This window comes from Zosterops lateralis (genome assembly GCF_965231275.1).
Source record: "Zosterops lateralis genome assembly, chromosome: 4".
Taxonomy (NCBI): Eukaryota; Metazoa; Chordata; class Aves; order Passeriformes; family Zosteropidae; genus Zosterops; species Zosterops lateralis.
In genome coordinates this window covers 25,951,262-25,976,333 of record NC_139765.1, presented here as the reverse complement: position 1 = coordinate 25,976,333, position 25,072 = coordinate 25,951,262, and the positions used below count along the sequence as shown (strand labels likewise).

At 43.4% G+C, this 25,072-nt stretch overlaps 1 protein-coding gene across 1 annotated transcript in view; it reads right to left on the bottom strand.

The window, feature by feature from the left end:
• GRIN2B (glutamate ionotropic receptor NMDA type subunit 2B) overlaps positions 1-25,072 on the bottom strand; it is a gene marked incomplete at both ends in the record, with an annotated part of 173,376 nt that overhangs the window by 107,458 nt on the left and 40,846 nt on the right. The window contains one exon of the mRNA XM_083859506.1: positions 14,110-14,708. Within this exon, the coding sequence (XP_083715632.1) occupies positions 14,110-14,708 (599 nt within the window). The remainder of the gene's footprint in view (positions 1-14,109; positions 14,709-25,072) is intronic.

Here is a 25,072-nt window from a genome sequence, read left to right as displayed (position 1 = left end):
ATTAGACATAAAACAGCAAATACAATAGCTAGAGGTTTCCTAATTTCAGGGCAAAATTGCCATAGTGTTGGCATTCTGCATCCTTCCCAGATCTGGTCCATGATGCAGAGGTGCTTGCCTCCATGTCTTCTTTCTTTGCAATCTTCCACCCAGTAATTGTACTGGTGGGCGGCAGAAAGGAAAACTTTGACTCATCACAGCTGTCTCTAATGGCAGTTGTCATGCTCCTTATAACCTCAGGTTCCCTAACATTCTCACTGCTATATAACTTCTGGAGTATTACAGTCTTTATTCATACCTCTTTATCTGAACATCAGCTTAAATATTCCATACGTCTTACCTGAAAACTTCTTTTGGAGTAAAACTCCCTTCAGAGAATTTCTGGTATGGTTTTGTTCATCCTGCAAAATATGCCCAAAGCCTTATGCAAAGACCATACAGACAAGTTTGCATAAAATGAAACAAAGAGACCATATGAGGGTAGGAGTAGGGCCTGATGTTTAAAAAAATTCTGTGCAGAGGGAAAGATAACTTAGAAATTGCCAAAAAGGAACTACTTGAAAAAAAAGAGTTCAGAGCTTCTTTAGTTTTAAGGGGTTTTTTTTGTACTAATATTAAGGTTCAGAAATTGAAAATGTCAAAACAATAGGGAAAGACCAATTCAGTCCAAACTGTGGATAATTCTCTTCTACCTGGCATAATGACATATGTCAGTGCAAGATTCTCCTTTGCTAACACCCCTTGTCCCATTCTGCTGTAAGTTACTGACTCATTCCTTTTTTCTTATTCTCTCTCTCCCTCTTCTCTCTCTCCTGGCTCTCTCCTTTGGCTCTCCCTGGTGAACAGTGAGCTGCAAGAAGCATTCCTGGGCTAGAAATTAACATATTAATGAAGAAAGAGCCTTGAAGAAGGGTTGAGAGATGGGGAGAAAACAGAGAGAGGAGGCAGGCAGAACAAAATAACAAAAGAAAGATATAATGAAGAAGGGACACAGAGCCAAAGCACAAAGGGAGAAAAGGAAAAAAAAGCCTTTCTCAGGAACTAGTGCTTCTTCAAACACTTCCATGGGGAAAAAAAAAAAAAAAAAGATGAAAGAGAGGAAAGAAAGGGGGTAGGAAAAAATGGGGTGGCCCTTCTGTTTTAAGCTAAGATTTAATATTTCTATAGAAAAGAATGTATTGAGGGAAGGATAAGATGGAAGTTGGGAGTGATGGAAGGACAGAGAGACACAGAAAGGGGGCATGACTGATAACAAGAGCAGTGGGTTCATCCCTGGCTGTTTGCAAAATGCTGTGAGCATGGAATCATGGAAACACCAGTGCAAATAGTCTTTGCCTATGGGCTATTGCCTCCCCTGCAACCTTCTGTTCTCTTCGACCATGTAAACCTGCAAGCCTACCCCAAAAAAAAAAAAAAAGGATAAAGTGTCAGTTAGCAAGGACTACTATTGATCTGGCAAGCTTACAAGCGTCCCACTCCCAACCTCTCTCAGTGCTCTCTCGGGCAAACAGTGGGAAACCCATTGGGATCAGTAGGCTGAGGAGGAAGTAAAAAAATTGTTAGTTCAAACGTCTAAGCATTCGTTCCATCCTCTCTGTTCCTCTATTTAACTACCCACCATTTGCATACTTCTTTAAAAGCACTGCAGAAGAACACATTCTGAATAATGCAGAAGAATGCATTCTAAATTTCCTCTTGTACCCATTGGCCAGAACAAGCCCACCATTCCCATGCCTGCTGACAAGATAAAAGGAGAGGGAAAAAAGGGATTCTTGTCCTGAAGAAGGAACCTGAAGAAATACCTTTTTTAGTGGTGAAATACATAGCAGATATTGCAAAACCAAGGCATGCGAGTGTTACCAGAGAGCCATTCTTGTAAAACAGACCTCTCAGTTTGTCCACATCTTTCACAGTCCCACCAGCATGTTCCGCTACACAAAAACTTATTCCACAGCTCCCAGGTGGTACCAAGCCAGCTCCTTGACACCTCACCAGACTACTGCAATACTAAGAACACCCTCAATACCCAGAGTATTGGGTGAGACCTATGGTCTTGTGCAGCAGCCTCCTGAGGATGCAGTAATTAAGTAAACAGACAAAGGCACGACAGTGTTTGTCTCCTTGACCAGCCCAACACCTCCTTTCTTCTATAATGGTGAGGGGAGTGGACCAAGGACTATTTGTCACTCAATCATCTCCAGTTGAGACCCCTAGGTCCTACCACACAGCTTTCTTTGATACTTCAAGAAACTTTCAGCACGAACTTCTGTCACAAATGTGACAAATTTATATGGCTTTCCCTTGACTTCTCAGAGGACAAGAGGAGGTTCAGGGACTTCCTGGCATAGGAATTCCCACTGCTCAGCTTCAGCAGAATGGCCACAGCCAAAGTCACAGCATCCATGCAACTGCCTGGTTTTGGGTACTACTGCTGCTCTGATCTGTGGCATCTGAAAAGGCAAAGCAAGCTCCAAACCACACAGGAATGAAAGTCAGAGTCACCCACAGCTCTCCCACTTAGAGAACCAGCTGCATGTCCTTCATAGTGAGTGCTCTAAAACCAAGCCCAGTGATGCTTTATATTTCCCCAAGTGGTCCTCCATCTGCACCACATCCTCGCACTCCCTTTCTGTCAGTGCCCTTCTCTAAGGACCTGCTTTCACATTGACAACTGATGGCTGTGACAAATGTTTCTGAGCTGCCGCAGCTGAGCACCAAGAGGCAGAACCCCTCCTGCAGGCTTTGTGAGGATCCAGAAGAGGGTGACAAAAAGGGAGGAAACCAGCAGCAATGCAAACCAGCCTGATCTGCAATGCAATTTGGAGGATGCCTCTCACTTGTGCAGCTTTTCTCTCCCCTGTGGCTAATCCTACCCCCGAATGCCTACATACCCTCCATACTGGCTTATGCGCTACCATCCACTGTTGGGAGCACCATGCTTTCTCATTTAGCCCCTCACTCTGCCAAACTTTCCTGTTAAGTAATTTCATGGAACTATAGTAAACTATTCCAAATCAATTTCTCAACATTGCTAAGCTTGTGCCTTCATCAATTCAAACTTAAGCCTTCCATTTCAAAAACTGCTTGGAGAAAAAAATACAGATCAATAAAGTAAATAAACTTCTCACTCTAGACAGTGAAACTGGAGCCTTTTCCAGAACTATCATCTTTCCACAGCCACCAGAGTAACTGTTGCTTGGTGCCACCTCCAATGCACTTGTTGGAGTGCCTCTCCTGTGAGGAAAGGCTGAGAGAATGGGGGTTGTTCAATCTGGAAAAGAGACACCTTTGGGGTAACCTAATCGTGGCCTTCCAGCGCCTGAAGGGAACTTACAGGAAAGATGAGGCAAGACAATTTACAAGAGTACATACTGACAGGACAAGGGGGAATGGGCTCAAATTAAAAGAGTAGGTTTAGATTATGTATTAATTTTTTTTTTTTTTTTTTTTTTTTTTTTTTTTACTGTGAGGGTAGTGAGGCACTGGAACAGACTGCCCAGAGAAGCTGTGGATGCCTCACCCCTGGGGGTGTTCAAAGCCAGGTCAGATGGGACTTTGAACAATCTGGTCTAGTTGAAGATGTCCCCTCCATGGCAGGGGGCCTGGAACTAGATGATCTTCAAGGTCCCCTTCCAACTCAAACCATTCTGTGACTCATCTGACCTGTCATCTCACATTCACAAAAAAGCAAGGCCTTCTCCATCTCAAAGCTACATTAAAACCAAAATAGATCTGCAAGTAAAACCTCCCAGTATCTCAGCTACATGCCTTCAAGGAAAGGAAATGGAAACTGAAACAAGGGCACCAAAGCATGCAGAACTCTGAAATAATGGTTCTGCTGCATTTCCTGAATCTGGGAAAGTCAAATGCTGGAAAGCCCAATATCCCACTGCAGAACAGCTTTTTGACATGAATACGCACTGGGCATACTGAAGAGCAGTTGCTAGATGTTCAGATCTATTCAGAACTCTATAAGCATCTGTATTTTGCACCTCATAGTCTTCACAGTCTCTTGGTGATGCTGAAGAGCATTCTGTCATGGCTTGAGTACCAGCTCTTGTATGCTCTCACCATGCCATACGTTACCACTTAGATGCAGAAGGACAACATCAGCATCTCTGTGAAGAAGATTGTGCTTGTAGCAATCTGTTTGAGGTATCTCATGTCACTCACAGGGCCTAATCTGTCAGTGACACATTATTTTAAGGGGTAAAAAGCAATGAAAAGTATCCTTTTGGGAGGACCACATCTATTAGCCATGTGGCTAAATCCTCTCAGAGCTTCATTACAGTCAACCCTTTTGCTCTCCATCCAGTTCTGGTTATCACTTGTCTGTAACCAGTCTGTAACCACAGCAGCCTTGTTGGACATCTCCTTCTGCCCAGGGCTGTCTCCAGGGGAAATAAGCACATAATCAATGTAAAATCTAGATATATTGACTCAAAACATGTCATTCTCTTGGGATGAAGGAGGTCACTGAAATTAGATATATTTTGCTCATGAAGTCTGTACACTAGAAAACCTGCTAACCTCCTCTGTGACACCACTTCTGGAGCTGCTGGCTGCCTTCGTCAAAGGCATAAGAGAGGCATGTGTGGCACTGCTGCTAATATCTTGTGCTCATTAAACACCTCCAATGTCTTGGTTAAAATCCACCTATAGTAAATTCATTCTGCCAACTGAAATTCCTCATGCAGCTCCAGTGAGGTGGAGAATTCATTTCCACTTTGTACTATAGTCTGCTAAAAAGTTGCTCTATTTCACCCCAGAGATAGCTGAAATTTTTTGGTGAATTAAGTCATCCCCTTCTACTTTGTAAAGTGCTTTGGAACTGCAGATAAAAGATGCTACAGCCTGTCATAAATAAATGTAATATGCTGACACTGCTATTGGAGGTAGCCATCTTACTGAAATATGATTTCTTTTGTGACACTAATAATACAGGGAAGAACACTAGGCAAGACACTGAAAACTCATTTCCATCTCATTTTAATACTGCTTCAAAAACCAAGAAAAAAAAAATCAGAATCAAGTCAGCATTTGTGCATTTTTAGCCACTGTTGGGCTACAGAGATTGACAGGTTTTCAGTCCATTGTGGCAGCTCTTTTCCACCATGACCACAGCACCAAGAGGGTGAACTCTTCATCTGATTATCTGCTGTCTCTCCAGTTCCTTAATAAAGACCAACAAGTTCACCAAAGCTGTTTTGCCACCATTTCTCATGGTACATTACATTGGGTAAGGCCCAATCACCTTACCATCTTTATTTAATCAAGACAGGGGTAGAGATCTGTTTGGTGTGATATAACAGCATCAGAAATCTCTCCACATGGGCAGAAAAGAGCTTTCTTTGTATGAAGATGGCTGGCAGCATTCAGTCTGATTGATCATTTCAAGGGCAACTATGGTTAGATTTTAGTATTCATTTTATATTAAGGTACTTGCAGGCTTGAGTAGGGACAAGTTTTATTACTTAAATCAGGAGAGAACGTGCTGCAGAAATGATAGAGCAGGGTGTACTGAACAAGCTGATAGGTCTCTGCTATTTCGATTTTCTTTGTTATTATTTTACTCACATTTGGGCGTTTTAAACACCACATTTCCAGGTTATATTCTATTCAAATACTTCAAGAACTATAGTGCACAGTGAATGTAAAATATATGCTAAGATAACATACACCACCCTCAAATGCTTATATTCAATTCAAAATCATATTTTCTAACCTTAGCAAAGCAGGAATCCCTTGTCTTACCCTGCAAACCAATTTCTGAAGTTTGAAGTGAAGCTAGCTTTGAGTTACTTGTCCACACCAACAGAAACCCTGCTGCTGCCTAATTATTTGAAAGCAGAACAAATTCATTCATTTCACACTCTCTTAACTCAAAATTGGATGAACAGGGATATTTTGGTCAGATTTTTCAGAAAATGTTCACCTTTGGACTGTGAATGAAAATAAAATTTGTAAATTAAAACAAAATATACTTTAAAAATTATTGCTACTTGAAAATAGGCCAGTGGAGAGGTCTGTACACAGCAGAGGGAGGTCTGGATTCTGTACAGGTAAAAGGTATTCAAAACCGGTTACCTGTGCAAAATTTGGTAGGGTCTCTTGCAGATAAGTATTCAGCTACCCCACAGATCCTCAGATCCACATTTTTCCAAAATGTGGATGCAGGACTTGAGTAATCCTTAAAGCAATGATTTTGAGAGGAATTTGATCAGCAGCATCTAGTCAGGAGTGCTCTAAGCCTCAATTCAGAAAAGCACTTAACCATGCACAATCTCTTGGACAAAGCATAGATGGCAAAAGCCACTGAACAGCAGGCTCTTCTGCAGGGGAGCAGGCAGCTGTTTAACAGGGCTCAGCTCCATCACACAAGCGTGTAGGACAGAGAGGGGAGAAAGACACCCCATTGAAAGTTAAATGACAGGAACAGTGTTAAAACTGCAGAACATAAATAACCTCAACCCAGACACACCAGGGTTAATACCTCCACTCTTTTCCAAGAAAGGTTGCCTGACTTAATCTTTTTCCCTTTTCTTTAGTGAATTTCTGACAAGACAAAGGCTGTCGTGGTGCCTCCCCCACCTCCCTGCGCCTTCCAGGAGGGAGCACTAGGCGCAAGCAGTGCAGGTGTCTTGTCAAACCGAATCATGAACCCAAATTGCATCAAAGAGAAGAAAAAGCTGCTCCAGAGTTGCACAGGGAGCCATAGCAAGACGGCAGTTCCTATTTTTAAAAGCTTGAAAGATAGTAAGAACATTAAGTCTGAGGGGAGGAGAGAGAGAGAAAAAAAAAAAAAAAAAAGAAAAAAAAAAAGAAAAGAAACTACGTTTCTATCAGAAAGGGAAAAAAACCACACATGTTCCTGATAGGCACTAGTGATGAAACCACATATGGCCAACCATCAGTGTGCAGGTGTGCAAGCTAGAAGATATCCATTGCTCCATCAAGCCAGTTCTTGAAGGAAAAAGGCTATTTCTCACCTTTCCTCCACTGCTCTGCTAAAGCAGCCCACAGCACCCTAAATGCATTTTGTGATCAGAGCAGGATCAACAGCGGCATAGTTGATGCTAAATTGTAGCCTGAACTGGGTTTGTGGTTTCAAAGTTCCACCACAGAGGGAGGATTTTGACTCACTTTCCATGAGGAGTAGAGAGAGTCTGAAGGCACACATTAAAACATACTGTCACCAGCAAGTGAAGTTGCCACGGTGCTAGCACTAATTGGACTTGGCTGCAGAGCAGAAGATGTCTCAGAGGGCTGGAAGCAGAACATGGACATTTTCCCATCTGGAAACTGATGGTGCATACCAAAATTCATTCCCAGATGGTGGATTCCGGAGGCATTTATGAAAGGGTATGTCATTTAATCAAAAGATAACCCTTGCCAAAAATCCATCACTTCACTTGAACCCTTCAATTAGCTCAGTTGGTTAGAGCAAGGTGCTAATATCAGCAAGATTGCAGGTTCAATCCGTGTACAGGCCATTCACTTAAGAGTTGGACTCTATGATCCTTGTGGGTCTCTTCCAACTCATAATATTTTGTGTTTCTGTGATCCTATTTTAATTGCAAAGAGGCTGAAACACACAACTGTCCACACAGAGCAAGTACCTCCTCTCCCCCTCTGACAAAGCCCAGCTATGCAGGACTAAGGCATCCTGCGGTGCCTGCTGAAGAACAAACATTTTTGCTGTGCCATCATACACTTCCACTGAGAAGCCAGTGATCTCCAGTATCCTACCAGCATACAAGTTAGTTTGATGTTTTACTTTCCACTACAGGACAGCTGTGCTTCCCACTGCCCAAGCAGGACTGCTGAAGAGCTGGGCAGAGCAAGGAGGACAGCCAGACATAGACTGCTCTTCTGCATCAGGCACCCTTAGCAGTCCACCTGTATGGGGGAGGTTTGCATCAAGAGCATGTTACAAACTGCCCTCAGCATTCCTCTCCAGTGACAGAAGAAAAAGGAGTCAGAGGAAGCCAACACGTTCTCCAAGATGTGGTGGCACACAACTGTTTACCTCTTGACCAGGCAACATGAATAACCAGTAGCCTCAAGCCAACAAACCCAGCACCTTTCACCAGCACTGCACCACTGCAATGTACACAGAGCAAATGAAATGCAACAGGAGATGCAAGACAGGGACAGAAAAAAGTGATGGCAGTATGCACAGAGAGTGAGATGACATACAAAAAGGGATGCAGAGAGGCAGAGAGACCCTGACATAGGCAGGAGGTACGGGCCAGCCCCAGCCTCCAGCTGCTGCTGGAACAGTGACAGGAAGAAGCAGATTTCAGCAGCAGGGACGTCTAATCTGTCAGCAGCGCTCACACCACATGCTGCCACTCTGCACCAGCCTGACAGCAGCGGCAGCGGGACACACCAGCCAGTGGGAACATAATGAGCTGCTAACTAGACATGGGCCTAAAGGCTCCAAAAGGTCCAAAGATACATATACTCCCTCATGCTCCAAGTGTCTGAAAAGGACAATTTCTGCATCCTTGGGAACATGCCCCTTACACCTTCTCTCACCACCTCCCCAGCATCAAGAAGCAAGTCCCAGCACTGTGCCTCCCACAACTGGAGCAGCAAAGGATTCAAGGGCTGGAGCAGGGCATCCCAGCCAGCTGCCAAGCAAGTAGATATAGCCCTGCCAAACTGAGCAAGACAGGGTGTCTCTCAGTATGAAGGTAACTTGACAAACCTGTGAATGGGGAAAGAGCAGTGCAAATGGTCCATTGTCCATTCCTGCCCTCAACTCCCCTACTGCACTGTGTGACAATGTGTGACCCGCTCAGCTAGAATGGAACGTGATGACCCCTGTGTCCAGCATGGATGGTTATGGCTGCCATTATTAGAGAGAAGAGGACAGGAGGGTGGGTTGAGAGAGACCAGAGAAACAAGGTAAGGTGTTGCCTGGGCACTGTCCTTGGCACTGACCTAGGGAACACAAGGTATAGTGATGCTCACAGGTATCAGGGGGACACAATACCCTGAAGGGGCACTACACTTTTTTAGGGATATGTACAGCCCATATGGTCTTGAGTTTCCAGGGAAGCAATTTGTTTGCACAACCCAATTGCAAGAACTTTCTCTGCTCACTGACTCACTGTTCAGGTATCTAAGCCCCAGCAATTCCTAGTTTCCATTAGGGAAATGCAGTCATGTTAGAACAGAGCTTGCCCTGGTTGGTCCAGGGAAAAGAGTTTTCAAGCGCTCATCAAAGGTTCTTCTGCATTTCTTATCTGTTTAGCAAGGTAAAACTACATATGAATGTTACTTTCCCCAGAGTGGAAATATCATGTCCAAACAATGCACTGAGCAAGCTTGCCAGCTGTTTTCCTATTTGAAGAATCTAAGGCACAGAATTGAACCTAACTTTGTTTCCCTCTAAAAGTATTTCTTTGCAAAGGTGGTATAATTCTACATTTGTATTTTAATTCCAAAGCAAATGCTCCACTGCACTTTTTATTAAAATGAAATCTGCTGTGTGCAGCCTGGTGTTAAATGAGAGACTATTAAAGCCAATCAGTGGAGAACTCATTAGAAACCCTAGAACAACAAACTAGTAGTTATGGCCCAGCATTCACAAGCAGCCATGACAACAAGCATAAAGAACCCGGGTCTCATTGAAGGCTACAACAAAACCACAGCTTATGTAGTCCAAAGACTGTGAATATCCATACAAAACAGCTGAGCTTCCATTCCTCAAATATGTGCCACAAATTATATTCTTTTCTCATGACTCATCTCTGAATTCCACTCCTAAGAATACTTCTGTCATTTAGTTATTTCTTCACATTTCTAAAATGTAATGAGAAGCACCAATCCAGAGCTCAAGGAAATCTGTCCCATCAATTAAAATAACGAAATAAGCAGAAGGCTGCCTATAAACACATCCACCTCTGCCCACTCACTCCTCAGTAGCCATGGTGAAGGGAAAAGAGATGAGCTTTGCAGGATGCCTGGAAGCTTAGCAACTCTCCTAGGAAGAGACAAGAGGTAAGAACTCCTCATCTGACAATTTCCTTCCCAACCTTTGAGATCTTCTTATCCAGTAGAAAAGAGCAGAGCACACAATGCTTTTGCTGGGTGCCCAGAAGACCAGACACTGAGATAACTATAAACTTGGTAGACTGAAATATTCAGGTCAGATTTTTTTCTGGGACAATGAAGGAATAAATTAATAGGTAATTACTACAAACAGAACAAAAAATTAAAGACTGTAATTGAACCAGGAAACCGCATTTGGATTTTGGACTCCAAATTACCACTTAAGCCTATTATCAGCATAAATTGAGATAAATCCCTCATTAGAGGAAAAATTCCTCAAAAATAATTCAAAAAGATAACTAACAAACCTTGTAGAACAAAACTCTCAAAGTACCATTTCACTACTCTTTAGCGGAGATATCTCATCAGCAGGTTCATTTATTGGACAAAATCCAAAATGTTCAATAGTCGTGATCATACTTCTGCAGTTCCAGTCTAACACAAAAGAGAACCAGTTTCAAAACAGACAGAAGCAGTTGCTATGAGACCATTAATGATACAAGAAGATGCAGACCAAACACCTACATTGTCAAGAAATGGCATTTAGATAACAGTCTGTCTTGTTTCTTTTTGTGCTTGCAGCCATACTTCAAATAAAACTTCGTTTGCACAAGTTCTTGCAAAAATGAACAAGTGGTATAAAAAGGAGGAAAGATATGGAGAATCTGAACAAAATTCAGTTAATTTTCTCCTTACTCCATTATATATCCAGATCAACCACTGACACCATGTTGAGCAAGACCATTTGATTTTAGCTGCATTCAGAACAACTGCTCTTTTAGTAAAACAAGGAAAAAAGTGAGAAATGGTCAGAGTTCAAAGGAAGATCTTGGAAAATCTTGGAAAATTCACAGTCAGTGTATAGTGTGCACAGCTGAACTAAAATACACAATTTTTTTACTTGGAAGTGTCACTCTCTGAAGAATAAAATGGGGAAATTACTTTATTTCATTGCCACCCTAGCTATGGATTTGAAGCAAATTGGACCACTTTGGATTAATTTCAAGAGTTTCTGAAACAGTAGCTACATGGTGATGCTTTATCTGAGGTCACATACACATACACTTTGTCTCCCCAGACATCAAGCCCACGTACATGCATTTCTCTACTCTGTGTAGGCATGTGAAGGGGGAACTGTAAGTTGCAGATGGCTGAATATAGTATTGCTGGGTCCAGAGCAAGGCTAAAATTAGCTTTCCAGAACCTGCTGTCCAGTCCAAAATGAGCCAAACCATGTTCCAGACATGCAGGTATTGCTGCTACCTGGTGTAAACAGTGCACAAGTACTGTGGGATCCTAATAGGTGGAAGGGGTTAGGGAAAGTATGAAGTAGCCAGGTCTGCAGAATCTGTAATATCCTAGACAGACAAAGCATATCATGAGAGGTTTAAAGCTTAGCACATAGTAAATTCCAGCAAATTCAATGGAACTTGAAGGTATGAACACAGATTGCAGCTATTAATCTCTGTGAATTTTGGCTCAGTGAGGTGAATTCACATCTTCATGATTGCCTCCTTCCACATCTTGTGCTTCTCCTCTACCTCTCCTCCTTCAAAGACTTCAGGTGTGAGGCTGAGCTTGTAGCCATCCAACTTTCATTGAACCCTTGGATTTGTAAAAGCAATGACTTATTTCAGACACCACTAGCTTTTAAACTTCAAAAGGTACCTGAAAGTAATTTGACTTAAATAAGAAACTAAGCACCCAACCCACTGAAGTTAATCATCTCACTTGGAAATACAGAGAGGGTGGAAACATGGGCGGGTGGAGGGGAAAGGAGGCAAGGTCAGAACCCCTTCACAGGCCAGCACCATGTGAGGCAAAGAAAATATATGCGCTGTGCTCACAAGTAACTACAGACATATAATTATTTCTGAGTTAGCTCAGGTGCCTGCAGCAATTCTACACAGTGGCAGAACAGAGCTTTGCACAGACTAATTTCACTGTGCTTCTCAGTGAGATTGATGTCAGTATCCAAACTAAGCACTCATTCCTGTGAATGGCTGTACCCAAAGCAGACAAGGGAGCAGAAACTGCACAATCTGGGCCATGAAGGTGAAAAGAAAGCTAGGATCTTCAAAAGTGACAAGAACTGCTTTCATGTGGGGTACCCAGGCTTCAGGGCATATCTACAAGGCACAACAGTGCTGTCACATCTACATTCAAGAGTCTTCGAGCTGGCAACTTCTAAACAATGCAAAAAGGTGCTATGTAGAGAGATTATGTCGGGTCCTTGAAGCAGCATAGCTAGATGGGTGTGATGTTATGCATAGGCTAACAAAGTGTCAACAGAACTCATTAGGAGAAGGTCTCTGCAGAACGCTGCATCACATAGCAGGGAATGTTTTGTTTTCTAGATAACTGCTGAAAAGACACAATAGAGCTTCCCCCAAATTCTCTCTTCATTTGGAAAGGTAGAACAAAAGCCTGCCTTGATGTTAGTTCTCATTACTTTGTATAAACTAAATATATTTTCCCTGCTTAATCATTTCAGTGATGACTCAAAAGAGCAGCAGAAAAAACCCTTACTCCTAAGCCTAGCTGTGAAGGAAAGAGATAAAAGCTTTGGGCACCTTTGGTAGTTTCAAGGCCTGCATAGAGAAAAATAAACCAGCATGGGGAGCAGGAAGTAAAAGCAATAAGACCTGGTAATATGCCAATGGATCAAAGAGACAAAGAACAAATAGCAATATGGGTAATATATTGGGCCAAAGAATAAAGTTCTCTTACAGTCACCAACATTGAGACAAAGCAAAAATCTGCTTCCTTGTCCCTTAGTCCCTCTATCTGCCTAGTGAAGTTGACAGTGAGGGGTCACAGCATGCATAACTATCCATCATATTTGCACTGCTCAGTGATTCAGTATGACAAATGAACAAAGACACTGAGCTCTGTGTGGCCTGATGGCTACTGCCTGGATTCTCCTTTTCTCACTAGAAAGGATCTAACATGTCCAAGGATTTTATATGTAAAACATTGGACAATGACAGCTGAGCAGGTCAGGGGGCATCTGGAGTCCATGTCTAATTATCTGGGTTGCTTTGCTACATGCTAAAACTCCATCTGGGACAAAAAGGAACATTTAGTAATCAGAGTGCTGTTCTAGAGGTTGTTCCATCACAAGCCTCTTCTATGTCCTTAAACAGATGTCTTAGGAAAAATTGAATTTGGATAAAAAGAAGATGTTTATTCAAACATGTTTTCCCTATGTTTAAATACCTTTTTCAATTTGGAAAAACTTGCTGTTCTAATCGAGGTACGAGGCTTTCTGTATAAGGTACATAAGAGAGTACCCAAAACATGCAGCAGACAATGGCCAGCGAAGCGTCAAAGAGCAGGGTGACAGTACAATCCCTCCTCTGAGGTAAACCAGATTCTTAAGACATCCAAGGTCTTTAAAGACGTTGAGTATGAAGCAGGATCTGAGCAGAGTTGATGGCTCTAAACTCTTTTTGCAGCTCTAGTTCTCCACATCTCTTTGCACTTCCTTCTATCCTGTAATTCAGAGCTAATGAACAGCAGAAGGACACTCGGTGTTCAGACAAGAGTTGCCATGAAACTATTCCAGGTAGGTTAAACAACCATCACCTATCAGTGACACCTGTTCACATAGTGCTAGGGCCTGGAACAGAAGCTGGTGCCTTGTAGACTTCAACACAAACATTTGCATTGCTTGCAGCAAGAACCCACCTGAGAGCTGCAGACCCAGTCATCCAAAGACACCCCAAGAAATTCAGTGCTGTTATGAAAACAAAAAATTTGTGCATTGTGGGGCACACTCGAATTGTTGCACTATGCCTTCATTATTCCTTTTCCTCATGCCGACTTGCCCTCTGTGTTGTATGAAGGCTTTCTAAGGGGATGACAACACTGGCACTCATGATGCACAGCAACATGAATCCCACCCTCAGCTCACATCCCCTTGCCCAGGGTCTGGCCAACACCATCTGCTGCCCCAAAGCACTACATGCCTGATCAGAAATATTCTGGTATCAGAGGTCATCTTTGACCAGCCTTTTGTATAGCTGGCCCAGCTCTTTCCCTTACCTGTTGAGCATGTTGGACTGGTAAATCCTTTTCTCCTGGGTGTTGTAACAGCTGCTCTTGGGCTCAGGGATGAAGCTGTGTTCAGACAGCATATCAGAAGCAGCCGTGGTGATTATGGCTATTCCATCCCTTACTCTGGCAGGAAGACCATAGTCCCATTCATCATATGAGACAGAGATGAGCCCGGTGGGGAACTCAGATGGCACTGTGTCTGTATCTCCTGCCACCAGGCTGGGCACGATCCACGTGTAACCATAGCCTGTCAGACCCACTGAGTTGGCCACCTCAAAAATGTAGGTGGCCTCTTCCTTTGTGCAGTAGAGGAGGATAACAGGGCTTTGGAGCTTCTTGAGCTGGTTCTGGATCTTTGAGTCCCCATCATCCAGGGACATGTCCAACAGAAGGACCTCCTCCAGTTCCCAACCCACAAAGCTGTGTTCAATGGTACTGCGGATCTTGTTCACAAAGTCCTGGTAACCAGGAAAGTAAGTAGTGACAATGGAGAAGATGTACCAGTCATATTCTTCCATGATGTTGAGCATGACAGAAGCTTGCTGTTCTATTGATGGGCCAAACTGGAAGAACATAGATGACTCGTCCTAGAATAGGAAGCCAAAGAGAAAAAAAAGAAAACAAGAATAGGTCAAAGGAAATAAACAGCATTCCTAGTCAATCCATTGAGCATAAAGGGGTAGGCACACAGTAAGAATCTTACTTCATATCTTCACCAGAGCTTAAAGATTTTTAACTTTTTAAAATTTAAGTGAAGCAAGTGAGAAGGAAGTAAATTTTTTTTTTTTTTTATGACCAGCTGTCCTTACTTTACTTTTAAAGGCAGGTTGCCAAAATTACTTAAAGGTTTCAACTGTTAAGCCTGATTCTAACAGACAGAGAACAAGTGGTGTATAAGTGAGGACAGAAAAAGGGAATTTGTAAAAAACATTTCCATGAAATTAAGAGCTTTAATCACAGGATTATCATAACCTTGTATGCAGCATAAACAGGACAGTTTTGATACTGATTTTTGGCATAGTCACTTGGATACTGAGTTCGGGACAGTCACTCTGGTTTGAGTATCCAGACCAAAGTACAAATAGAGTAGGCAAAATAATTGGATACAAATAACTCTGACAATTTCTACTGCCAGCTCCTCTCAAAGTAAGCAGCAGCGGCACAGAATTCTGTACAGTTCTTCTCAGTACAGCTGTGAAGGCTCAGTCTCAGAGTAACATAAAATACATTAAAATAAAGCAGAGATTTCTAAATTATTATGAGGTTTGTTGACACTATGTTTTAGAGAAATGTCAGTTCAGTATTTCTGTTAGTATTGCTGTCATATCCTTCTACCATACTAAGTTCATCTTTGCAAAAATCAGATGAACTTAGTATGGTAGAAGGATATGAGAGCAACTCCACTTTACAACCTCAAAGACTCCAAGGGAGTTTTATACAGATCTCAGCTCTCCAATGACATAGTGGAAATCTTTTTTGTCCTGGGATTTCACCAGATATCAGGCTTTCAATTTATGACAGATCCAGAAAAACACAAATGCCTGCTTTTGCCCAATTCATGAAAGAAAGGAGCGGAAAAAGTATTTGCCAATATGCCCTCTTAGGAATTTATCTTCTATCTTTTAAAATCAATTGCAAACTCCTGCTGACTTCTGTAGAGTAGGATTAGACCATTAAAAAACCCCAACTACAAATTAAAAAAAAAAAAAAAAAAAAAAAAAAAAAAAAAAAAAAAAAAGAGAGAGAGAGAAAAAAAAAACAAAACACCACAACTACCAAAAAACAGAACTAAATTATATCTCTCTGCATAGAGATTCCCATTACAATAAGAAAGTTCTACAAATCCAAACACTGCTTTAAGGAATGAGAACAGCCCGATCTTCTTTTAATAAGCCTGGAAAACTGGACCAGAGATACAAAAAAATGTACTCAGGAGTCTGAGACCTAGGAAAACTCATTGTGCCTCAAGACATTACATCAAGATAGTCACATTTAGAACAGCTCCCTACCAAAAGCTGTTTTTCAGCAGGGATGTAGTTAATCAGTCATCCATTCATCCTTCAGTCAAGGTTTTGATTACCTATAGCCATTTCCTGTATTGACAAAATATGCTATGGCTCAACAACTCTAGAAAAAAAAATAAAAATAAAGGCCAACCCAGCCTTAAGCTGCTTGTTTCTCTTTCCTGAGCTCCCTATGGGTCACATCCTATACGAAAGAGTGCTTGCTCCCAGATCCCCATGCCTCTCTTATAATGTTTGGTTATTAAATTCTGTTCACTTCCTCCATACAGCTCACCACCCACAAGTGAAAGCTCTCTTAGGGCTGCTCTTTGCTTAGTGGAAAAAGAAATCCATGAAAAAAGAAAAAGGAAAAGATGTCAGCAACAAACTGAAGACAGTTAAAAAAAAAAAAAAACAACAACAACAAAGAAAACCAACAACCCATGAGCAGCTCAATACATTAAAAACATCTCATATTTTTTATCACTGGAATTCACCCTCTTCTCTCTGAACTGTGCTCAGGAAAAGAAACTATTCTTTCAATAAAAAGATACTTTATGTCTTTGAAGCTTATGCATAAAATTAGAAAAGACAGAGGAAAAAATCAAACTATTGTTACAGCATCTGCCAGAATTTGAAAAAATCCTGAACAAGCATCTCCAACACCCTTCATTGCACAGTGCCTTTGAAAGCCACTTGTAGCAAACTGAATGCTAGTGTGTGAAAACTCAGCCTTACTGCAATATGAAAAGGCAAGACAGCTACACCAATGACTAGTATTTATTTTTATATTAAGTTCAACAAGAGCCTTTCTACACTTATGCATAAGAGCCTCTGAATTGACTGCAATTTTTCACTATTTCTAGCAGAGAGTCCAAGATCTGAAGGGCCTGGTTATTGAATTACAGGAACATTTGACACACAGCCTCTGGAAGTCTTGTCTGGTTGCTTTCTCAGTGACACATAGGGAACACTAGATGGTAAATCCACTACTATTTTGAGGCTACACACACACACTCTGAGGAGTTAGTAGGCACGATAGCAAAGTGCAGAAGGCAATGCCCTCCCAGTGATTTAAACAGGGTCAAGCTAAAATGCCTGCTGACAGTTCGTTCCACATGAGTGCACCACCTAACTGTCAAAGGGAATTCAGCCCCAAAAGACTCGTGAGAAAATTCAGAGCTCCTCACTTACAAGCATGTATCAGAACCCAAAAAATCAATACGCCAAATAGATAGTTTTATCACAACCCAGCAAAACTATTCCACTCCACTGAGAAATGGAAGCACCTCACTTTAAATCAAACAGCACAGGCCACTTGGCTGTGCATGCAATAATTGCTCTGGAGCAACTGTTGGCATTTCTATTACAGAAGCAGCAAGAAGAGGCATCTTATATTCAAAACGAGAGCATTAAGGAGGTGCAAGCCAGTCCAGATTTTGGTTTCCCAAGATGTCTCTTGGCACTTAATCACCCCAATACTTGGGCTAGCCAAATGTTTTTCATTCCCTAACCAACTCAGCACTCAGAGAGGGTTGAAGAAGGAAAGACAGACAATAGTAGAGAAGAAAGTGTCTCTTTCATAATAAATCAAGATAATTGCTTATAGATATGGATAGAAATCTCAGCCACAGCCTTTGGGGGGGGGGGGGGGGGGGGGGGGGGGGACAAAAAGCAAACAAAGAAAAATGTCCAGAAGCCACAATTTTCTTCCCAACCTTGTTTTTGGGCATGCCTTTTGAAAAGTCAAGGAAAAAGGAGCTGAACTGGTACAGCTACAGTGGGGCTATCAGAGTATGAATTTGGCCTCACTATAGTGTTACAGTGAAAGCTTTTAAATTAGGAGATAGATCTAAGGTGGCTTTACCATTTTTACACACATATAACCTATAAAATCATTGTTGCTTTATTACAGTCTAAAACCAAAAAGGAGTATTTTACCCTTCTAGACATTGCAGGTTTTTACAAAACATTGCAAGTTCCTATTTTTCTCCTGAAGAAATTTTACATTTTCCACCTACATTTTTTACCTTGAAAAAGCCAAAACATGGTTCAGCATTGGCACTGGGAGACACATTTAGGTTTGGGATAGGGATAGCTTGAGTTTTAATCAGAAGTCCCTTACATTGCACATCATCCAGGTGAAATACAATCCCCTTGGTAAAGGAAAAAGCTTGTCTTTCTCCTACAGCCCTTTTACCTGCAAGCTCAGGCTTTCCACTGCTACCTGCTGCAAGAGACAGCAAGATGCTGCAGGATGTCCCTCACATGGTCTGAAAGAGCAGAGGCTCCATTACAGGATCTCAAAGCTTCGAGAGACCCCAGTACTCCTGCACTGTCCCCCTACAAGGTCAGGGATCTGTATTTTGCAGAGCTGAGATGGAGGTGGAGCTGATCAATTGACACAGCACCACTCCCCAGCTGACAGATGGCTTCCCACAGAAAATCTGCTCCAAGTTTACCGATGCTGGGACAAGTATTGCCTCCTCCTCCTGCACGTTTAACCCTTCAAATAAGAAAACTGGATTGCACACAGTGAAGGTACAAACACACTCACCATGAAGCCTCCTCTTGGAAACGGGTGACTAGTGATTTCCTACATGGATGGAATAGGGTTTGCAGAGGTAGGACAAGGTTTAGAGAACAACCAAGGACTATCACCAATGCTTTTAAGTTCTTCAGACTTGCAGACAAGCCAGGTCTAACCCACACCTCACTGAAGATGTGAGCCCTTGATAAGGCTGCAGGTGACCCTCCCAGGAGCCCTCCTCCAGCTACACCATTTGAAACCAATCACTGCCATTCAACAAGCCATTTACCTCAAATGTGGCAGGAGAGGTCCCCATGGAGCTTTTCTCACAAGTTCCTTCCTAATGGGCACTCTAGATTCCCCAGGCAAGCAAATAAAATTACTGCCTTACAAACAGCATCTTACAATCCAGAGCAAAACTGCTTCTCAGCATGGGGCAGACTGGGAAATATCCGCAAAGCAGGGGAACGCAAGCCTCCCAAAAAAGTTGCAGTGGTCCACTCATGCTGAGAAACTGGCCAGCCTTCCACTGAACCATGGTATTGACTGCTGACTTGGCGAGTGAGGAGATCAGCATGCTGTCTCCTCTGTGCAGGCATCCTGGTCTGTATCAGGAATAGTGCGTCCAGCAGGAGCAGGAAGGTCATTCTTCCCCTGTACTCAGTACTGGTGAGGGCACGCCTTGAGTGCTGTGTCCAGTTCTGGGCCCCTCAGTTTAGGAAGGATGTTAAGACGCTTGAACACATCCAGAGGAGGCAACAAAGCTGGTGAGGGGCTTGGAGCACAAACCCTGTGAAGAATGGCTGAGGGAGCTGGGGTTGTTTAGCCTGGAGAAAAGGAGACTCAGAGGTGACCTTATCACTCTCTGTAACTCCCTGAAATGTGGTTGTAGTCAGGTGAGGGTTGGTCTCTGTCTCCAAGCAGGAACTGATAGAACAAGAGGACACAGTCTCAAGCTGAGCCAAGGAAAATACAGGTTGGATATTAGGAAAAAAGTTTTTTACAAAAACAGTGATAAAGTACTGGAATGGTCTGCCTGGGGAGGTAGTGGAGTCATCATACCTGGCTGTGTTTAAAAAAAGACTGGATGTGGTACTTGGTGCCCTGGTTTAGTTAAGGTATTAGGGCTCAGTTGAATTCAACAGTCTTGAAGGTCTCTTCCAACCTAGTGATTCTGTGATTCTACCTATATGTAATCTGGTTCTGTGCTCCATGCTCTGGTGGGTGGTCCATGAACACATTTTTGCTAGGGGTGGCAAGCTCCTTTAGCTTCAGTCAAAGTGCCAGACCCCACAAGGGTAAGGTGTGTCAAGTTAGGCACAAGGAATTCAAGTAAGGAGCAAGTCCCGAGCACTTGTTTGCTTCCAGGATTTTGAGAAATATACCATGTCATTGCAAAATTCCCAACTCTGCTGTCTCCACACACTGCAGGACAAATACAATTTGTGCTGCTAGGCTAGTAGCCCTTTTTTATTAGGCTTTTGGGAACATCTGTGTATTTAACCCCATTTGCTGCTTTATTAGGCTTTCTGCGCAGCCATAATTTAACAACTGGGATCTGCTCTTCCTTTCCAGTTTGCAGAGGAGATCCTTTCAGATCCTAATGACTCACATCACTATCACTTTCCAAAGCCCTCTTCTCACATTCCTGATTTAGAAGAAAAACTGTTCATGTATCTTTAGTACGGTCTTGATTTGCAAAATTACTCTATGACCAACAGCCAAATCATACAGGGCTGCCCCTTATTTAGATTTTGGTCCTGTCTACCACACAGTTTTGGTGGGAGGCTGGACAAAAAGGAGTAAGCAAGCACCACATAACTTCTGGGAAAACACAGGCTTTCATTTCCGTACGTATGTATTTCTTCTCTTCAGAACTGAGACACCACTGTGTACCTATTTGTCATAGTCCTGGTGGGATACTTGATTCTCTGGGAGTTTTACTGCTCATGATGGAAAATGCCACAACAGTTCAACGTCTTATAATTAAGTTTCCTATATATCTGAGTCCCGTTCTTTATAACATATCTGACAGGAAATCAGGATCTTTGTTGCTTAAGTGTTCATTTACTTCTGTTTATTTTACCACAAATCCATTACTGCCTCAGGCTAGCCTACAGTCAGGATCTTCTGTCTTTTTTTCTCTCGAAATTTAATTTTTTTATTTCGTTTTCAACAACTCAATACAATAAAACTCTGGCTTTTATATTACGTGCTGTATCATGCTGTGTGAGTCCTTTCTTGAATGCTCGCAGTAGGGACTATGAGAACATGACGACATTACAGACCTAATATTATGTCCTCCTGGTGGAACTGGCATCTAAAACAGAATCTCTGCATCTCACACACATATATACACTCACATTTTCACAGATACATTCACAGCAAAACCTACTCAACGTAAAGTTGGAGCACGTTGGATTGTGTCATTTCCTAGTAACAGCCTGGGTTACTAATAACTTTGACTTGCATAGCAGATGACCTCCTGCAATCCTTTTCCTATGTTCTGGTTCACTGATGAGTGGATCATTCTTGGTGAAAATCCTCCAAGTTGCCCTGAGAATGTGCTATCAGTAGGAAGTTCAAATTTGTTAGATGAAAAAATGTGGTTTATATAACCATATCATTCATCAGTTCCTTCCCTTTTTCTTGCAATAATTACTCAACACACTAGACTTATTTGACAGAAGGATACATAGCTCAGAGTTGATTGGTACAGAAATTGGTGGATGAGCGATAGCAAGAGACCCAGTTCAATGTTGCCACTGATAGAAAAGCAGAGAGGATACACTACGACAAATTAACTAGGAGAATGGTTGTCAACTCTCCCTGGCTACTAACTGCAATGAAGTGTCTAGAATTGCTAGCACAGTTCAATTGGTACTCTGTAAATGATAACAAATATACCAAATTCACATGTATAATGACATGACCTACACATATAAGTTTCATCATGTACACAGATCTCAGCCGTGGACTGGGACTGGAGCAGTGGAAACAGTGGAAACTCCATTCTCTGGAGCAATGGGAACAGATCTGCTGCAGAGCCCTAACCCAGGGGCAACAGTCCAAGTGCTCCAGCACCAAGGAGTTCCTGCGAGCTGCAATAAAAAGGTCTCCAATTAAAGATGACTCAAGGGCTGAAAACAGCTAAGTGATTTCCACTTTCCACTTAATGGTCTGCAGAAATAATTTGTTCAAAAGACTTTGCAGCAGAGGAAACACAAGACAACCTAGATTCTGTAATCTTGATCTTGGTACTGTTTCGCTCTACACCACATGTATTTAATAAAAAAGATGAAAGAGTCAAACATACCAGGGTCATTGTCTGATATATACAATTCAGAGAAATTCAGTTGTTTGGCTAAAGAGAGGGTGTAAAATTTGTGAATTTTATAAACAATGACTGGTAAAAGCAGGCTAATATATGATGGTGTGTTATAACATCTTCTTAGAGCAACATACATCGATGCCAGCATTTTTCCACAGAGGAGAAATGGCAGTTAGCAAGCTGCCAGGATAAACACTTTTCCCACCAGGATTGTTACATTTCCATTTTCACCTCTGCAGGTGTGTATTTCCTTGTTTGATGAAAGCACACTGATGGATTAGACCACTGGCCATGCTGAGTAGATTCCACTCACCAGGTGACATTATACCATGCAGGCAATTCAGACAGCCTAGGACCAGTTTCCCTGTCCCAGCTCAGAGAAGCACACTAGGCTGGTTTAATATCTTGACATTGCCAGCCCAAAACAAATGAAAGTCAGACTGCCCCATTACTCATCCATCTGATTACATCATGGTGTTTGCCTACCTCTCCTTTTCTGGCTGTCTTACCCTCCAGACTAAGGACTGAATTTTAACTGTAAGCTGAATGGGATGTCATTGGTATAGCGTTATTAATCAAAAGCAGCCATAAAACCATCCAGCACTTTAAAAAAGTCCAGTCACAGTATTTGGCAAGATGTCATTGAATAAATTCCTCAAATCAACTATCCTAGGTGAAATACTATTTCTTTTTATCATTTCTAAATTAACTGCTCTCCCATTTGATCAAGTATACCTTTGGTCTCTTACTATGAGCAAACCTTCATATGAGCTGAACCTCCAAAGGTTCACAGAGCCTATTTAAGATAAGTCCTGGAAGTTCAGCATTGCATCCAATGCCCTCTGAGCCTCTCAGGAGCTTAAGATCTCTTCTCACTATGGTCCAGCTGTGGACAGGTCAGAGCATGTCTGTTAAGTGCCTCTATTCCTCTTCTCTCATAAAGCAGTGATACCCCCTTTCTCTCAAATTCTGACTTGCTTATTTAATCATTAGCCTTCTGCAGGCTAAGCTGTTAGTTGTTTTTTCTGTCCTAACAGATGACACCTGCAGTCCTGATGATGCCATGGTCTAGTCAGCCTTTATGGGCAGAGTGAAGCTGGCTGTGCCTATGCTCTAAGATGGACAGACTACAGCTGAATTATGGCAGTCAGTTTAAAGTAATATTGTGCCAGGATCTAATCTTTTCTCACAGGCTGGTATTATTAACCAGTTTAGATAATTTTTAACACATTGATATAACTTTCATACCCTTTTGGTAAGTGTTGGCTTGCCTTAGAGTACAAATGAGCGAGCAGCTGCATGCAAAGTACGTGTAGCTGCGCCCTCTGCTTTCCTTAAGGCAGGAGCAATCAAAGGTTTCAGCTTCATCCATCCTGGACAGCAGTAAATGGCCAATTCTGTTACTCTAAGGAAAAACAAAACACTCACTTAAAACAGGAGAGCTCTCTAGCAAGTGGACAAAACCAAGAGATGAGGTCTGACTAGATTGCACAGACTCCAGATTTCCCATTACCTCATACCTGGCTGCCTCTTCTCTAAGAGAGTCATAAATTATATTCTGAATATATCTCAAAGGAAAAATAAATTTAGAAAGAGAGAGAGAAAGAGAGAGAGAAAGAGAGAGAGACAGGTGGAAACCGGTCCTGCCCCACCGCTCTGGTACCAGTTCGGCAGCGAAGTTTCCTTGGCAACAGCGCACACAGCAACAGTTTTTCCTTAGCAACAGCCGCAAGCTCCCGACCGCCGGCCTGCCGCGGGGAGGCACCGCACCCGCCCGCCAGCGAGCTGGCCCGGCACGGCACGGCACGGCACGGCCCGGCACGGCACGGCACGGCACGGCACGGCACGGCACGGCCCGGCCCGGCACGGCACGGCCCGGCCCGGCCCGGCCCGGCCCGGCACGGCACGGCACGGCACGGCATGGCACGGCCCGGCACGGCACGGCACGGCCCGGCCCGACCCGGCACGGCACGGCACGGCCCGGCCCGGCCCGGCCCGGCACGGCACGGCCCGGCACGGCCCGGCACGGCCCGGCACGGCACGGCACGGCACGGCACGGCACGGCACGGCCCGAGACGGCACGGCCCGGCACGGCACGGCACGGCACGGCCCGGCACGGCACGGCACGGCCCGGCCCGGCCCGGCACGGCACGGCACGGCACGGCACGGCACGGCACGGCCCGGCACGGCACGGCACGGCCCGGCCCGGCCCGGCACGGCACGGCACGGCACGGCACGGCACGGCACGGCACGGCCCGGCACGGCACGGCACGGCCCGGCACGGCCGTCGGGCCTAGCAGCTGCCAAGACCAGGGCCGGGCATCACTACTCAAATCAGTGTGGGTCTCATCCCCCGACAGCCTGCTGGGACTGCAGAGACGGTCGGCAAGGGCAGAGGGACTGAGGGGCCACTCGGAAGGAATGGACCCCACCTTTTCTCCTCCTGAGCCTGGGAGTAATTGTTCAGCCATTTCACACTCGCAGCTTTCTGAGGCTGTTGGTATCCACAGTTCCCTCCACTGCACCCTCCAGATCACATTCCAACACTTTGGAAGGAGGTGCTGCTTGCTCAGAGTACAATTTCTTCTTGCTTTGAGCTCTCCCAAACCTGACTCACCTCAGCTAACTTAAACAAACCTAGCTAATAAAACCTGTGTTTTGCAGCAAGGGCTGGAACAGGAGGAATGTCCAATCATTGTTCTGCATACCAGGAAAGAAGGCGGCTCTGTGTGGTTTTATCTTAAGAGGGATTTTACCCCCTGCCTTATACTTTCAGAACAGGATGAAATAATCTGGGCATAAAATGAAGAAACAGTAACCTGGTCCATTTTTGTTTGGACATGCTGCTGGCAAGCAGCTGTCTCATTAGCACAAAATCTGTATGTCTGCACCAGGCAACAGGAGGCACAGAAACCACGCACTGGCCTTAAGGCATCTGTTCATCAGCACTGTGTGGAAGCTTCAGCTCGTGTCCAGTAGAGCTGCCAAATCAGAAGAGCTAACTAGTTCAAATCCCAGCCTGCACCATCCTGGTGACCCTTATTCTGGTATTGGATCTAGCTTGGGTCTCTCCAAGTCTGAGGGGAA